Source organism: Branchiostoma belcheri, unplaced genomic scaffold, assembly GCF_001625305.1.
Source record: "Branchiostoma belcheri isolate BF01 breed outbred unplaced genomic scaffold, Haploidv18h27 scaffold120, whole genome shotgun sequence".
Classification (NCBI taxonomy): domain Eukaryota; kingdom Metazoa; phylum Chordata; class Leptocardii; order Amphioxiformes; family Branchiostomatidae; genus Branchiostoma; species Branchiostoma belcheri.
Window position 1 is genome coordinate 609,549 of NW_017802603.1, and position 17,811 is coordinate 627,359.

Below are 17,811 nucleotides of genomic sequence, written 5' to 3' on the forward strand. Positions count from 1 at the left end.
TTGCCTTCCAGCGAGTCATAGTTATTTACTAGCTATTTAGTATTATTTAACTTTTTATGTTGTATAATTTTCTGTTGCCTTTTGTGTTTGTATCAACTATTTTTTTCACGTACAGTCTTTATGTGGGTAAACGTTACTGTAAAATGTATTTTCATAAGTGGGAGTAACAACAATAAATCAATATAGGTAAAGTCTTCTTGACTTGTATTGTAGAAATCAAACTATGTAAAATTTTCTTACTATTATTGTGGGTAAGAGTGCATAATGTGTAATGCTAATAAAACTGGCAGGTACATACATGCTAGTGAGTAGTTGTATCAGTTTGAATATACAGTCACGTCCCAGTAAAGTATCATGAAGCTAGATTTGCAGTGACCTGTTGTATTTATTTACCAATCTACTTCCTACAGAATTCTACTCTTAACCAAACATAAAGTCTGGTCTGTAGATGTGGTTACAGTCAGGACAAGATTAAAGCATGATGAAGGAGACCAGGCTCAAAAGCGGTTCAGTCATTAAACATTCCCTCCAGATTTATGTGTCTATATACATATTTATTCCTCACTCAACATGCAGCCAGTAGAATTCATACTTCATATTATCCTTAAATGGATAGAGGTTGAAAAAACATCGGACAGTATCTGCAATAGAGACGATTCCTTTGGCACAATTTGGCTGTTACTGCATGCAGATTGTGCCTTCAGGGGTTTGAAAGAGAAGCTTCCTTTGTGTGCACTTTCACACCAAATTAATAGTCTCTTGCCTACAGCTACCAGTTTGACACAACCGTGATTACTTCATTAAACGCTGGAACTCATTATTTCTCCAGCTGTTGTTATTCAATCAATGACTGCTGCCAACCCCTATGACAGCAACATCTGCAGCAATATACTGTAGTGTAATGATTTTTTTCGCGGTATTTTTATGTTAGTGGTTTTTGCATTCACTTCTGTACCACAAACGTATGATTACTGTTAACAACTAATTTGCTGACTTTGTTTTTTACTGTACCTGTCACCACCGTGAACATATACATGTAGCTCTGTGAATGTGTCCATTTTTCTCTGCAGACCACAAACTTTTGCTACCGCGAACATAAAGTGAATTACAGTAAGGCCACACCGATTTAATTTTATGGATGACATCCGCGCGCGCATTGATTTTCGCCCGATCTCACAAAAAAAAAAAAGAGATCACGTATTCCGAGGCTCTGGCCTGGCTTTAGGCCTGGGTAGTGCATGGTGGTGATAACTCTGGTTGACGGCAGCCAGGCTACCGAAGCTCCAAGACTCAAGAACTCAGTACATACGTACAGCAGTGTCGATTCATATATTCCGCAAAAATCCAGCATGTGTCGGCCTGTCGTATACGTCGCTATGTAATGCGCCAAATTCACCAGGTTTGTATTCCTGTGGTTTTGTAGCATTTTTATTTTTGGCCGGATTTTTATTTTTTTCGCCCGCGTGCACTAGTTTGGGGGTCTTCAGAGGATGTCATCCATAAAATTAAATCGGTGTGGCCTAATCAGATATTGGATGCTTCTCTATCTAGGACAAGCAATCAGCCTTCACCTTAAGTAGTTACTATGCTTTATAATCCATTCCATATATAGAACATTCCCATAACAGCATTGGTGCATGTATGCTACTATATCTCAGTGAATCATAGTTCCGTGTAGGCTAGCTCTCTTGAAGGAGATTAAAGATGTAGCTGGAATTTCAGTGTGAATTTGGTGATTTGGGAATAAATTCTTACCAAGCCATAATAACACCAAACTGCTGTAACAGTCAAAATAATGTACCCTGTATGTTTGTAATCCTGAAGTGAGAAAGATGATTTTTAAACAATTGTCTTTTCTTCACAAATCTAATACATATGGCACCATGGCCGGGGCTGTATGGGGGAGTATGAAAGCCACGGAAAACTATGATGACGGCGGTGCTACTGCTCGCTTTGTTCTTCCGACATCTCCGGTATCTCTCAAAGCACTTCTCAGAAGGGTCCTGTTACTTCGCCTGCAGCTCAGGGAGCACAAAAAGCTCAGAAAGCGGAGTTTAAGGCACTTGACACCAGGGTGGAAATATGCCTGCAGCTGCAGTGATTTTCATCAAAGGCTTTCCCATGGCAATAACTTACTCTTCTCTACCAGTCAGCGTGCTATATGCCAAGATGATAACCTATTAAAGAGTGTCTGCATACGTAAATATAACACCCACCCACCGAGTTCCGTTAATTCTGAATCTGCCATTGCCTAGGAGATGTGTCTTGCTCTTGGACATTTGAACTTAATGCTGCTAATAATCGCCATTGCCAGACTATTTCCGTCATCGAATCTGACCATGAAGCGTCGCCATGGAAACAGAATCAAAGCTACTTCAGTTCAGACAGACTGGGATCCTTGAACTTACACGTATTCGGTGATGTTAAGGCTTGTGCTGTGAGACAAGATGCGAATTAGTCTGGGCTTTACGGCTTTATGTAAAGGCAAAGTGTCCATTGTAACTTTATATCCGCTTGTTAAATGGGTCGTTGCTCTTACATTTTGTCACGATACTAATATCTAATGAACTGAGCTCATCAAATCTAATCCACCTACATGTACGAAGCTGTCATCCCCAGCCCACGCTTTGTCACAAACTATGTCTTACTCGAATGGAGCAGACCAATCCATGGCCCCACTCGTTTCCGTTACAACCTACAGATGCAAAATGTATGGATTCCGCAGTGAAAGAAACGTATTGAATTTTTTTTGCGTGAACGAGACAGTGTATTCAAATTACAGGTGGGAGGTGAGGACCTTGTCCTTTAACTAGGCTAAGTACACATCAATCCTCTGTATTCTGTCACGAGTACCAATCAATTGCCTCGTTACAGATATAAAGATTACCCGCATCAAGAAGAACAAGAACGTGGAGATTTCATACCTCCGTCCTAAGGTTCTCATTTGACCAATTTGCATTTTATTGTTCCCGACCCTTACAAAAATCTGAAATCTTCAACGAGCGGCACTCTTCACGTAAACCTTCGTATCCCAGGCACAGGTTAATTTCCTTCGCCAAGAAGGTTATGTTTTCAGAGGCGTTCGTGTATGCGTGTGTCCGTCCGTCCGTCACGGGACACGATAACTTGAGAAGGCTTAAATGGATTGTTTTGATTGGTAGGTCTTGATGAGACCTGGAAATATTAGATTTTGGACCCCCTAGCGGCTTGTTATGGTACTGCAGCTGAACTTCCGGTTTTGATATCTCATGATCTAGACATGCTGGGGTCACGAAATTTGGATGGTAGGTAGCTCTTGTGCTGGGGAAGACGTGACGTGAGATTGGGCCCCCTAGCGGCTTGCTCTGGAACTGCAGGGCTATCTGTTTGAAAATATTCAAAAGAGGCAAACTCAAGAACCGTTTGACGGATCGTCGTGATTTTTGGTATGTAGGTAGCTTGCGTGATGCTTGATATGATTATTATAAATATGGATATAATTTGCCTAATTTATGAAGAAATTATCTAACTCAGCTGCTTTCCATGATAGGACTATTGAAGCCTGTGACATTGGTAATTGAGAACGAGAGAAACACAGGCAGATATTGATTATGTAAATAAAGACGTGATTTGCATAATTAATGAGAAACCTTTATAATTATGTAATGATAACTGCCTGGAATTTTATACTTGTGGTATTTGAGACTTCAGTGAAGGTGAACAGAATTAAACATAATGTATTCAAATCAGGACCTCATTTGCATAATTTATTAGGAAATGCTAGAATGGCATTGTTTGTTAATATAAGACTGTCTTTTGGTTGAGAGTATGATAAACTGATGTAATTCATGAAAATGAGAATCCTATTTGTTAAATCAGGGGTGAATAATCTATTATTTAATAATTTGTCAGTCATAAAGATTAACATCATTTGGCGAAGGTATGAGATCGGGGAACTCTATTTCATTCATTCATTGCCATCAAAAATCTTTGTACATTTTAGTTTTACTGCTCGATGGACTGTACGGAGCTACTACGGGCTCTACAACTTGAGATGGCTTTGGGTGAGACAATAAAAGCAAAGTGGATGTCATAGTCTGAAAGAGGTTTTAGAAAGTGTTATAAGTCAAACTATAAACCATGAACGTTGACAAATATTTGGTGCTTATTCCACTGTGTTTTTATAGGACACCTCGCGATGTTACTATTAGAGCTTTTCAAAATGATGAAGATGATTTAGACGATTAATGTCCTAGCTGACAATGCATGATTATGGCATGCGTGGTATGTATTTCATTCGAACTACGCATACACGTATGAAACGACACAAGCACTTATTTAGAGTAATACATGTACATGGACTTTGAAATTCTGAAAATAAATTTGTCACTGGTTACAACTTACTATTATGCCATAATAATACCACTGGTATCCGAAGACATCATTGAACCTAACATAAACATATCGTTATGATTTCTTTGGTTCAATTACACGTTGATATCACAGAGAAGATGATGTTACTGTTCGTCTGAAAATATCGTGTTTGATACGTCACACCTTTGGACACATATGGAAAAGGAGATGTAATCGCGTATGTGCCGTGTGCCGTTAGCTCTTCCACCACCTGCGGCTTTAACGCGTCATGTTGATATTTTTTTCTCTTCTGAAAAATGTTTGTTTGAACTAAATTTGATTCCTGACCCTGTTTGTTTGAAGTTTATTTTTCACAGTTTGCCAATGACGTCGTATCTATAGCACATATTCAACAGGCAGGAAACTTGGTACCAAGATGCAAAGCGACCAGTGCTGAGAAGAGAGGTAAAGAAGCCACTGCATGCACGGTGGGCGCTCGCGTGCCACATACGGTACCTGTAAAACAGAAAACGGTGATATCTTAGACTTTATCTTCAGGACCCCACATTGAAGTGATAGGCATGGATGTGTCAGTGGGTAACGTTACTGCGAACAGTTCCAATGCCTCTGATGCGGTCCTTGGTGTGATGATGAACGAGCTGCTGACGCAGGGCGAGCTGTCGGCGGTGTCGGCGGCGTACGGGGCCGTCTTCCTGGTCGGCGTCCTGGGCAACCTGCTGGTGGCCGTGGTGCTGCTGAAGGTTCCCCACATGCGCAACCCCACCAACTACCTGCTGCTGAACCTGAGCGTGGCGGACCTGCTGTTTCTCCTGGTCTGCATGCCCGTGTCTCTCATAGAAACATGGGTCGTCTTCCCCTGGCTACTGGGAGAGTTCATGTGTAAGTACACATCTCCTCATCCTATTATATTAGATCAGATACATGATTGTTTACAGCCATGATGTATATATTACACATAGATACACATATGTATTACATTCACTAGACTGTTTCACAGTATGAACACCGGCGCTTGGCTCCCCTAGTTTTCATGCCTTTCTCAGAGCTGTAATCAAATACTTTTATGTCATTTTGATCCGTCATGTCTTAATATGGCGTAAGATGCAGCAAAAGGACAGTTTCTGCTAGATTGTAGTCTTAGATTAGCTTGGCCTTGGCTGATGTACAACATGTAAGCGCCTCTATGGATAACGGTCTAAATTCCACCTCATTCAACTGTTGTAAACAAAAGCTTTCATCGACGTCGCGACGTAGCCGGTAGCGCCGATGGTGTGCACGCTGGTACATGCCGTTCATATATACGTCTGTTTATGGTCCGCCTAGGAACATGTACAAATGGGTTGTTTCTAGCACCAGGCCGATGAAAGAGTTGCATTCGGGACATATGCATGGCGAGATATATTAAATTTCTGGGATGAAGCTTTTTATAACATGCCATTTTCCTCTTGTTGGGTTTTGGGCGGAAAACACTTTCAGGATTACTTCAGAGTAATTCAACAGCTGGTGCGGTAAGAGATACAGAAATCGTTTATGTATATATGTTCTCCCTACGTATACAATGCACCAAAGGTGGGATTTATTAATGGCGATAAATGCCCGGCCTAGACTGATCTTGCTTGCCTATAGCCACCAGTAGAGATAGGTTAATCTGGTATTACCGGACCTACAAGCATTCGAATTCCTGCTATTTATCACTATCCAAAGTACTAGGTACCGGGCAATTTTCTACGTTTTTCAAATAAAATACAACAGCTTTCAAGTGTGATTTGGTACATCGGCTGAAGGGCTTGGGAACCCATTTTCTGGAAGATTCTCAGTGGCCTGCGGTTTGTTTATATCGCTCTGACAACAACATTTTTTATTATTTTCATTATTCAGAAACACAGTGATAAATACAAATGGAAGGATACGGACTAAGTGGCTGCGAACTCAAAATTAGGTACAACTTATATTCTTGCAGCCACTTTTACAATGATCGTGGGGAAAATATTTTACAAGACGTTTGAAAAAGTAAGGATACATAAAAGACAAATACAGCTAAAGCGTTTTGTTTCTGTTATGTAGTTTTGTGCTGCTAACATAATTTTACAGTTAATGTCATACGAGCTACCGCGAAGAACTAAAAGTGATTTAGCATTGCCAGAAAGGGTGTTAAAATTAATAATGTGTCCAAGCATGCTTGAAAGCTTGCCAAAAAGGACTGAGCACTGGTAGGCGTATATGCAACAACATGTTGCACATGCTGTACGTCATGGAACACTTCTGGCTTACACTACTTCACTCCTGATTAGATAGCGCAGAAAACCTAACTCATTCGTGATATTCCTTGGAGTCCTATGCCTTGTGATATGCCTTCATGGAATCCTGCGGTACGCAGACGCACATACGTCATTAGTCCGTTGTCATGACTACTGATGATGTCGTCCTGTGGCGTCTGAGCCTTACAGCTTCGATGAGGCCTGCGGTTTATTTATATCCCTCTGACAACAACATGTTGCACATACGTCATCCCCTTCGAAAGCTTTAGTCTCTATCGACATGAGTGCCCTTCAGACTATCTTTGCTACCGCATTGACCAAAAATGTCTGTTCTATTGCAATATAACCGGCGGCAATGCCCAGCGGGTCAGATTGACTTACGTCAACAAATGCAAGGACAAAGGCACTAGTATTCGATAACTATAGCTAACGTTCAAACGCAGGTGGCAAAGTGTTCTGGTGTTCAGGGGTATTGCTTCAGAAAGGTATCGGTTTTGATTCCTGGCAAGCCTCACGGTTGTGTCCGACTAGGAATGGAGTATATTGACTTAAAATGAGTACATTGCCTCGGTTATGGCACGAAGTAAAAATCTGAAAAGTAAGAATAACATAATCACTCGCGGCCTTAGAATTCAGGTGTTCTCAGAGCCAACTTCTTCGTCCCTTCTCCTCTGGCAGACCACACTCCGCACCAACCCTACTGGTCAGTCGAGTCTACATTGCCGTCTGTAAAACTGCAACAGCCAGAAATTGAAATCTTTGTGACTATGACATCACGCGCAATGGGCCTATTAGTCACAAAGATTTCAATTTCTGGCCTCGTGGAGGTCCCGAAGATCCGATGTATGTCCGACCTTGTAGGAAACTTTGTATAAGACGTTCGGTTGTTTGACACTTTTGTCAGATCGCAACCGACCATTCATTTCACTACAACTGTACAGTTAAGTTTTTGTTTGCTTTCACAGGCTACTTCAATCCGTACATGGAGTTCGTGACGTTCCACGCCTCCACCCTCACCATCATGGTTATCAGTGTGGAGCGCTACTACGTCATCTGCAAGCCGCTCCACTGTAAGGAGACCCTGACGGGCCGCTTCATCGCCAGCGTGCTGGCGGTGCTGTGGCCGGCAGCCTTCATCACCAGTCTGCCTGTCCTCTTCATCACACGCTTCAGACAGATCGACTCTGTTGGACCGGACCCGCTCTACACGTGCGAGACAGACTCCACCTTCTGGGCTAAGGTGTGTGGCTGTTAAAGTTTCACAGACGGCAATGGTTGTCATTGTAGACTCGATCTGGACGTCCATATTTTCACAATCATATGGGCGTCCAGTCCTATCGTCTTTAGTGGCAAATATGACATATATTTTTCCAATATGGACATCATTGTAGTTTATGTCTTTACAATTGTACCAGTCTAAAAATATATCTGTGCGTTGTACTTAGAAGTGCCGCTCTGATGAGAATTTGAGATACATACAGACCGGTGTTATTGTGGTACGCATCCAAATTTAACATCTTTCTGGATCGTTTAATATATATTGCAATTCTAATGTATCCAAATGGCTATCTTCATCAAGATGTCGTTCCCACCTTCCAGGTGTACCTGCTGTCCAGCGCAGCCGTCTTTTATTCCTGCCCATCGTGCTGTTGTCCGGCTGCTGTCTGGTCATCAGCCGCCACCTGCACAACCCTGACATCCAGCCGTCCGTGGGACAGAGGGCGGCGATGGACAACCGGATCCGCTCCCGTAAGCAGGTGACGTACATGCTGCTGGCCGTGGCCGTGCTGTTCTTCATCTGCCTCCTGCCCTACCGCAGCACCCTGCTGGGCCTCATGTACGCCCCGCACGAAATGATGCAGCTGATGGGCCACAAGGGTCTGCTGATCCTCATCATCATCTGCCGCATCATGGTGTACATCAACTCCACAGTCAACCCCATCCTCTACAACATCACCTCCACCAAGTTCCGCCGCGCCTTCAAGCAGGCCATCGGCATCACAGCTGGGAACGAGACCAGCCGGACAGGAACAGGGAACGAGACCAATAACATCCGCATGCACGCGCGCAGAAGATCCACTGCCATTTCTTTGGATGCACGGTTGATGTTGACATCAAAATAATGACTTTGTCAAGCGGCCTACGACTAGCACGTATTGAAGGGGGGGCTGTATCACACTTATAACTATGGTTCCATGATCCCACATCTTCGTTGAATCATGTCAACCTTTTTACTGACGTATCATAAAATCAAAACTTCCTACTCTGAATCTATAATCCTTGAAGCTGCCGCTAGTAAGTCTTGAATGTGGAAAGCGCAAGTTCTCGTGTAGAGGTCCTAACCTCTAAACACACTATAAAAACTTGTACGTCCATGTCTGCTTTAAAAATCAAACTTCTCTGACCTCTGACTCCTCGATAACGACAAATTTGAACGGACTGGACTTTGCGTGAATTTGAACATCTGTTATTAGCATTGTTAGTCATTATTGTTCGTTACAGTGTTTTCATAATTATAATTGTCATGATTATCATTTATTGTATCTTTGAAATAGTTTTGTTGTTTGTGTGTATGTGACTTTATGTATTTAACTTGTCCATTTATGTATGACGCAGGGCCCCACTGAAAATCAGTATCCAACCCTGGATAAAAAATGACCAAAAAAAATATGAAATAAAAAAAAAGAATAAAAAGTAAAGGATTTTTGAACAGATCGCTGACTTAAGAACTGAGCAAACTTCGGATTCTAAACACAAAGTGTAAATGCATTTGAGAATTTTTGAATGTGACAATGGGTATAACGTACTTTTAGAATGTAATGTGATATTCCATAACTGTCTGAAGACCAGTGAAGATAACGTGGACTTTGTTTAGTAATGATAATAATTACTGTGTTGTTGAAAGGAACACTACTTCTGTACCCTGGTTGAACGTTTTAATGTCAAGTTGATAGCTTGGTACAAAAAAAATATTTTAATATTGTATGTAGTAGCGACTAGTATTTGAATGTAAGAGACAATTGTACATGTAGTACTTGGAAATTACAATGACGGCATTCGTCTGATAATGATAATCTCCGAGTATATATTTCCGTGGGCATGACACTATGTTGGCGAGTCCGAAGGTTTACATTAAGTGTTCTTTCAGATATGTTTCTCTCAGTAGATAGAATAAAGACTATTGTACCTAAAGAAGTTTCATCAGTGTTTCCTTTTCAACAGATCAAAAAAAAAAGATCAAGCTGTTCAGAGTCCCTATGCTCGTTTACCTCCGTCCTAACTACGAGGCCTGTGTATCAGCCACTGCACATTTACTTTCTGTACGGTGGCGGACCCGTGAGAGTTGATGGCGGTTGGTAGGTTGCATCTCCACCCAGGTGTTGTTGGAGGGATCGTACACGTGCATGGTGGAGAGGGTGTCCTGGGTGTTGGTGTCCTCCCCTCCGGTCACGTAGATTTTCCCGTCCAGTGCGGCCATGGAGCAGTACATCCGGTCATACGGCAGGGGCGGGACGTCTATCCACTGATCGGCGTCAGGGTCGTAGAGCTGCATGAGTCTAGTGGAGGTAAATGTGACACCTAGTACTGCGATCAGCCCGCGGGCAGCGGCGCTACACACGGCCCACGTCGATGTAGGCAGCGGCGACACGTACTCCCAGTCACGCCGAGCTAGGCTGTAGCACTGAACCTTTTCCGTGGATGAATGCCCCCGGGTGTGGCACCGCCGAATACGTATATCTTGTCACCGTAGGCAGTCGCAGAGGCCATTTCCACCTCTTGAAGCATTGAGTCGAACCGCTCCCAGTCTGAGAATCGTGACACACACAAGCGTTCTACGCTGGCCGTCTTAATGTGCCCGTCAAACCCGCCTAAGACGTAGACGTGATCTCCCAGGGAGACACTGCAGTGCCGATAACGCGCACGGTTTAACTCGGGTGCTTCTGTCCAGCTGTCGTCCATCAAGTCGTACACCTGGACCAGGCTGAGGGGACGTTTTCGGTACGAGTCGTAGCCGCCAGTCACGAACACGCGATGGCCCGCCGCCGCCACCGCGTAATATTTCATGTCATACTTGGGCAGCTGCTTGCACTGTCGCCAGTAGTCCGTGGCGGTTTCGTACATAAACACACCTCTACACTCCTGCTCATGTTTACCCCACAGTCCACCCACAATCAGCATGACATCGGTCGAGCCTCGGTCATACCCGGGGAAGCTCAGGTTGACATGGTCTTCCACGGGTTGTCCTCCGACTGCCTGCTGTTCCTTCGCACGTGTGATCATCTCCAGGCACTCCTTAGACTCGCGAATCAAGTAATACTCGTCAGGTAGCCTGTCCAGATAGTCCGATGCGATCTTGTTGAGTTGCGTGACTTTTAACATTTCCGGTAAATGTCGCTTCCTCTTGTCGTCGTCCCACTGCACCCACCTCATGACTGCCTCCAGGATCTGTTCTCTGCCCTTGACGTTGGTTGCTGGATTTAAGATGTACTTTCTTAAGACGTCCAAGGAAATGTCAAGGAACTCGTCCGATTTAGCGACGTCTGGGAAGTGGTCCAAGGTGTACTTGTGAGCCTCCTCCTTCAGGGCGAGACACTGGTGCGCAAGCGCGAAATGCTGGATGCCCAGACTGTTGGACATGTCGAGATGCCGTTGAAGGAAAGCTGCGCATGCGTGCTTGAGATCCGGGAACTGGAAGAGTTCAGCGGCGGACAGCAGCCCCTGACAGTTGTCGGTGGTGATCTTCGCCTCAGACGTGTAGACGTAGTCCAGGAGAAGCGCCATGGTCCTGGGCTCCAGTTCGTGGATCCGTATCTCCTTCTGGCGACTCTCGCGGAGGGAGCCGGAGAACATGGTAGAGAAGTAGGGGCTGCAGGCGGCCAGCACGGCGCGGTGGCACGGGAAGGTGCAGTGTTCCACCCGCAGAACCACGTCCGTGAACTCCCCGGACAGCTGCTGGTCCCGCAGGGTCGTGAACAGCCTGCGGATGTGTGAGGGGCACCGGAAGTCATACTCCGTCATGGCGGGGATCCTGATGCGGGCGATGTGGATGTAGTGATTATAGCAATCAAAACTCAGTCCTTTCAATATGCCCACCTAGATCAGAGTCACTGATCCTCCCCTGGCTTGATGGAGAATGTAATGTTGTTTGACGCGAGCACTATGGTGATAGAAATAGAAACACAGTTGGAAATAAATTATTCAAACGTGAAATGTTAGTTCCAATTAGCCTCAACCAGCTTCAGAAGCGACTGGAAAGAGTGAAAATGGGTCAGATAGTATGTCGGGAGTTGGCCCGTAGAGGCAAATTTACTCCTTTAGCGGACCAACTTCCCTGGCAAGTTATCTGTCTATTTGGCCAATTTTTACTCTTTCCAGTCGCTTCTGAAGCCTGGTAGAGGAGGACTTAGAAATAGAAATTGAAATAGAAATAGAGATGAAAGATCAAATGTTAGATCTGCCACATGCTGCCTCCGTCATATGTTGAAACAAAAACCCTCAAACCTTTCGAAAAAAAAAAACACAAGTAAATCTCAGTCCTTGCAAAAATCAAAGTAGTGTGTACATCATGCATGTTATTCAAGGAGTTGGCCCAATTTGAGACGCAGTTACACAACTGCCAAAGTGGGGCATCGTATACCGCCGGCCGGAGCTATACATAGAATACGTTTGAACTGCCTGGCATACTTGGGGATCGTCTCATAGGTTTGTTTATTTACAACACGGACATGCATATCGCTTAAAAGTTGAAACGGTTATGTACGTACGTAGAACATTGAAATGATAACGAGAACAAGTCAAATATTGCTAAATAGCTTTAATCTTCACAATTTCACCAGTCACAACTAAATATCAAAGACAGCACAAAATTATACAGATTTTTTTTTCAAAGTTTCTCCGGCCTTCTACGTTCGAATAGGTTCGAATCTATGCAGTAGATGGTTGTACAATTGACATACTACTACATTGTAGTATATACTGGAATACTGGGGACGGGCCAATCTTTGTGGAACATGTCAGAATCACTCAAACTCCTCCCATGCGCTTTTTTTATATGGATAGCAGGGTGATCGTTTGGAACACGCCATACGAACGTTTGAGACTACCCCTGTATAGTTTTGTAACTGCGACAGTCAAACCGACGTGAGACGTCGCATGCAGAGTCTGCCTTCATAACATAAGCTATAATGAATATGAAAATTAAACCAACAACTTCTATATAAAACTTATAAGAACATTATTATAATATATATTATTGTTGTTCAATAATGTCATTTCCTGACGAATGACGTGGAATATTTTAACCCATAACCTTTCAGTTCACAATATTGCTCCAAATAGAACGTAAGCCATTTCAGTCAGAACTGACAATTTGATGTCAATTGTAGAGTTTCGGTACAAGATCTTCAAACCATATAATGTTGTGCATAAAATGTCAACGTACCTTTCTCGTGGAGCACCGGTGAGACTATATCTAAATAGAGCCAACAGTTGTGAAACCAACTGAGTTCAAAGGGGCAAGGATTCAACCAATTTACTAGAGGTAAAGGGTCTGCGATAGTATCCCCAGGCAATGGTATTTTCCCATTCTAATCCGTGATTACAGACATTTGGAATCATCTGCATCCTACACAAAACGTCACATTTAGATAAAGATAAAGCATGATAACCTGCATGAATACATCGAGAAAACAACTTATATTATACAATCTCATGACGTGCTCAGTGGTACCCGTGATGTCTTCTTACATTCAATAGTCCGAGCCAAACAAGAGGGCCAGCACAAGTTCATTGCTTGTTCAGCGCCTCTGGGATTCCTGGGGCTTACTACCCAGCGGAACCGTGTTGTGTGCACTGTCACTGAAGTTTCTAACATTGCACATGTTTTCCGTCTAGCCTTCCATGTGACATGCCCTACATTCTGAGCAGCAGTGCTGCCTTTTGTTGTTCGCATCTGACAAGCCGCGATGTTGTCTTGTCCCTTCTCAAGTACGTCATTAGCCGGTGTTGAGGACCAGAAACCATGCGCTGCTCCCTGTGATTAAGCTGTATGGAATGACAGGTCCATTGAAAATTATGACGTAAATACACGGGCTCGGCCTTGTTTGTACGCACTTCAGATTCTTCTGTACGTATCTGCGCAGCATCGTAATGAAATCTTATAATGCAGCTGTTCCGCAGTACAGCGCTATCTTGTTGGACAAAACCACTGTCTTTACTACTGACTGCTAGTAATGGGTAGGCTGGGTACCCTGAAGTTGACATTCTATTTAGGTAATGCCTGAAACAATCTACCTACTACATATACATGTAGGTCTTAGATTAGATTTTGGTCTTATGGATAACAACCTTAATCGTAAAATAGCTGTGATAACGTAACTATTAACAAGAAATCTTACAAACAATATTAGGTTTACAATCACACCACTGCAATATCTATTTGTCAAATACAAAGTCAATACAAATACAATTGATACTAGTTTTGAAATTGTTTCCCGGCTACTTTGCTCAGCTCTCATCCTAAGAAAGTAACGCCCCAATGACAATAAGGTACATGTATATGGATTGGTTATGGTCAAATGGGTAGGGGCACTCAAGAAGCAAGTGGTTCCTTTATCAACATGTGTCTACAGTTCATGCACTTAAACAGCAGTGGATCTTCTGCGCGCGTGCATGCGGCGGGTGTTATTGGTCTCGTTCCCTGTTCCTGTCCGGCTGGTCTCGTTCCCAGCTGTGATGCCGATGGCCTGCTTGAAGGCGCGGCGGAACTTGGTGGAGGTGATGTTGTAGAGGATGGGGTTGACTGTGGAGTTGATGTACACCATGATGCGGCAGATGATGATGAGGATCAGCAGGCCCTTGTTGCCCATCAGCTGCATCATTTCCTGCGGGGCGTACATGAGGCCCAGCAGGGTGCTGCGGTAGGGCAGGAGGCAGATGAAGAACAGCACGGCCACGGCCAGCAGCATGTACGTCACCTGCTTACGGGAGCGGATCCGGTTGTCCATCGCCGCCCTCTGTCCCACGGACGGCTGGATGTCAGGAGTGTTGAGGTGTCGGCTGATGACCAGACAGCAGCCGGACAACAGCACGATGGGCAGGAAATAAAAGACGGCTGCGCTGGACAGCAGGTACACCTGAAAGGTAGAAACGACATTCGGATGAAACCTTGTGGATATAATTATGGGTCAAGAAAGATTTCAAAAACCGACTGTATGCCTCTCGATGGAGCCACATGTCTGAGTGCAGATCTAGATATATTGGGACCAGTACAATGCAACGGCAAAGAAATAAAGAACATGTCCACGTGGAAAGAATAACTGTCATTGAAGACGATATGACTAGACATCCATACATATATATGACAGTCAAGTCACAATGGTTTGACATGTTCCCTCTGTTATGTCCTGATTGTGAAGTTTAGTCTACAATGACAACAATTGCTGTATGTAAAACTGCACACACCTTAGCCCAGAAGGTGGAGTCTGTCTCGCACGTGTAGAGCGGTTCTGGTCCAACAGAGTCGATCTGTCTGAAGCGTGTGATGAAGAGAACAGGCAGACTGGTGATGAAGGCTGCCGGCCACAGCACCACCAGCACGCTGGCGATGAAGCGGCCCGTCAGGGTCTCCTTACAGTGGAGCGGCTTGCAGATGACGTAGTAGCGCTCCACACTGATAACCATGATGGTGAGGGTGGAGGCGTGGAACGTCACGAACTCCATGTACGGAGAGAAGTAGCCTGGGGAAGTAAACAGAATAATTTCCAGTTGCAATATTACTGTTATATAAAGGTTACAAGTCTTTGTCAGCTAGTTACAAGCTGATTATGTATTGGAAAGGTAGTTTCACCGCACGACCATAGTAACATTTTGTACATGTAAGTTACAGTAGTCGGTAAAATGCCGTGTTTTCTTTTCCTCTTTGACTGGTGCGCCGTCCTTAATGGACTTTTTGGATGAATATGATTTTTTTTTCGTTTCCGTGATTATACACTAGTTTGCTTTCCATTTGTTCGCCTACTAAATATTTTTCATGATCTTTTCTTGCTAATGCTTAGGTCACAATTCAAGAAAGGGGCCCGCTCGGCGCGTGTTCGGCGTGTTTTTTGGCACTACCGAACGGGACCTGGACGGAGACCGGCGGGCTTCCCGACGGCTGCCGGCCTATTTTTGGCCCCGCGCGGTCGCCGAATCGATTTTAACTCAGAGTTAAAAACACTTCGGGCCCCGTTCGGCGAAATACGCCGAAGCGACGCCGTAACCTCACTGCCCGGGACCCGTCGGGCGGCCGAACAGGCACCTGCCTAAGATTATGACGTCACATGTGCTGATCAGTGCATCAGATGGTCAGGAAAAGGAAGTTATAGGGAGCATACTGTATATATATATATATAAACTCCTGCCTCAGACTACGTCGCACAGTTCACCACGTGTGTGTTACATCGTGTACTTGTGTGTGTTACACCTTGTATTTGTGTGTCAGAATGTCGAAGGGCAAGGGAAAACAGCCGGCACGGCTCTCTTGCCAACTTCATAAAACAGATCATAACAGGAATAGAATGTGTCTGACATTATCTCTTGTTACATCATATGCCTTCGTAATAAAATGGAATCAGAAGTTATTGGCATTTATTTCCAGTCCAAATTTCAACAGAAGTAACGATATTCATTGGTTTTATTGCTCAATAGCAAGGAGCTGCCACGGCATACTTCCTGCGTCACTGCTGAAGTACTTCCTGCGTCACTGTTGAAGTACTTTCGAAAGTAGGCCCTCGGTTACTTTTGCGACGCACCGGTTCTGCCTGCCTCTCTTCTTCAGCTACCAATGCCAGAAGACCTACATGTAGGTTGTCACCAATCTCAATCTTACGAAGGCCCATAGGTACACTTAGCATTTTTTATTCCACTTTGTATTTTCTATGGGTACTTTGTATTTTCTATGGGTACTTTGTATTTTCTATGGGCACTTTGTATTTTCTATGGGCACTTTGTATTTTCTATGGGCACTTTGTATTTTCTATGGGTACTTTGTATTTTCTATGGGTACTTGTTTTTTTCTGTGTGTACTTCGCGAAGTTTTTTTGGTGGCTGGCGAAGCGACATTCATTTTGCTTTGATGTGGATGCTCCCATTTTTATTATGGCGGTATATTTCTGTTTACCATTCTAGGCAACTAAATTTATTTTAAACCTATTAAAACATAATATACTTTACACTTTAAGAAAATTTTGTTTGTTTTGCATGCAATGTTCCACACGTTTATTAATTAGGAGTATCAAATAGTGATTATTACATCCTGGCATAGATTATGTTAATGTTTGACACAGGACCATACTATTTTCGGGGGTTGGCTAGGACATATTGTTTCAGACTTCCGTCAACATTTCCGTAGCGATATATGGTAAATCACTTCTCGCTGAATGTAAATTACTCCTTTGTATTAAAAAAAGCCCGTAATCTAAAGCAGGGTTCATTGCCAATGTTGGAAAAAATTGCATTGCAGTTTGCTGCCCTCCTACCAACCGCGAACGTTCATCACATGCAGTTTACGTAGGAAATATGGACAATATGCCGTTTCAGTAAATAACCTGACATCTAAAATTGTTGAAATATTCACAGAAACTCAAATTACACTCTAGGTTGACCGTCTAATCGTGTGGTAAGCTACATGTGTGCTGTAGTGACATGAATTGGCACTTTTGTGGGGAGGGGGGCGTCCCAACAAAGGTCAACGACCTCCATGGCTTACGGCCTATGTTTCACGCTTTTGCACTTCATAAATGAACAATTTTAGATGTCAGGTTATTTACTGAAACCAGGAGGTTGAATACAATACTTGTATTTAACCTCCTTAGCTGAAACGGCATATTGTCCATATTTCCTACGTAAACTGTAATCTATGCCAGGATGTAATAATCACTATTTGATACTCCTAATTAATAAACGTGTGGAACATTGCATGCAAAGCAAACAAAATTTTCTTAAAGTGTAAAGTATATTATGTTTTAATAGGTTTAAAATAAATTTAGTTGCCTAGAATGGTAAACAGAAATATACCGCCATAATAAAAATGGGAACATCCACATGAAAGCAAAATGAATGTCGCTTCGCCAGCCACCAAAAAACTTCGCGAAGTACACACAGAAAAAAACAAGTACCCATAGAAAATAAAAGTGTCCATAGAAAATAGAATTACCCATAG

General features: G+C 43.4%; 2 protein-coding genes and 1 pseudogene across 2 annotated transcripts in view; 1 reads left to right on the forward strand and 2 right to left on the reverse strand.

Annotated features, from left to right (window-relative positions):
• The first annotated feature begins 4,913 nt into the window (after window positions 1-4,913).
• LOC109462935 lies at window positions 4,914-9,259 on the forward strand (annotated as a pseudogene).
• A 160-nt stretch (window positions 9,260-9,419) lies between these two features.
• Window positions 9,420-13,108, reverse strand: LOC109462925 (kelch-like protein 24). The gene is given in 4 exon segments (XM_019759554.1): window positions 9,420-9,974; window positions 9,976-10,319; window positions 10,322-11,769; window positions 13,054-13,108. Coding segments are annotated over 3 exon segments (1,740 nt in total). The 5' UTR covers window positions 11,631-11,769; window positions 13,054-13,108; the 3' UTR covers window positions 9,420-9,887.
• A 1,134-nt stretch (window positions 13,109-14,242) lies between these two features.
• Window positions 14,243-17,811, reverse strand: part of LOC109462936 (neuromedin-U receptor 2-like) — a 6,598-nt gene continuing 3,029 nt past the window's right edge. The window contains exons 2-3 of the mRNA XM_019759565.1: window positions 15,075-15,349; window positions 14,243-14,746 (exon numbers count right to left, since the gene is read on the reverse strand). Of these exons, the coding sequence (XP_019615124.1) occupies window positions 14,252-14,746; window positions 15,075-15,349 (770 nt within the window). The 3' untranslated portion in view covers window positions 14,243-14,251. The remainder of the gene's footprint in view (window positions 14,747-15,074; window positions 15,350-17,811) is intronic.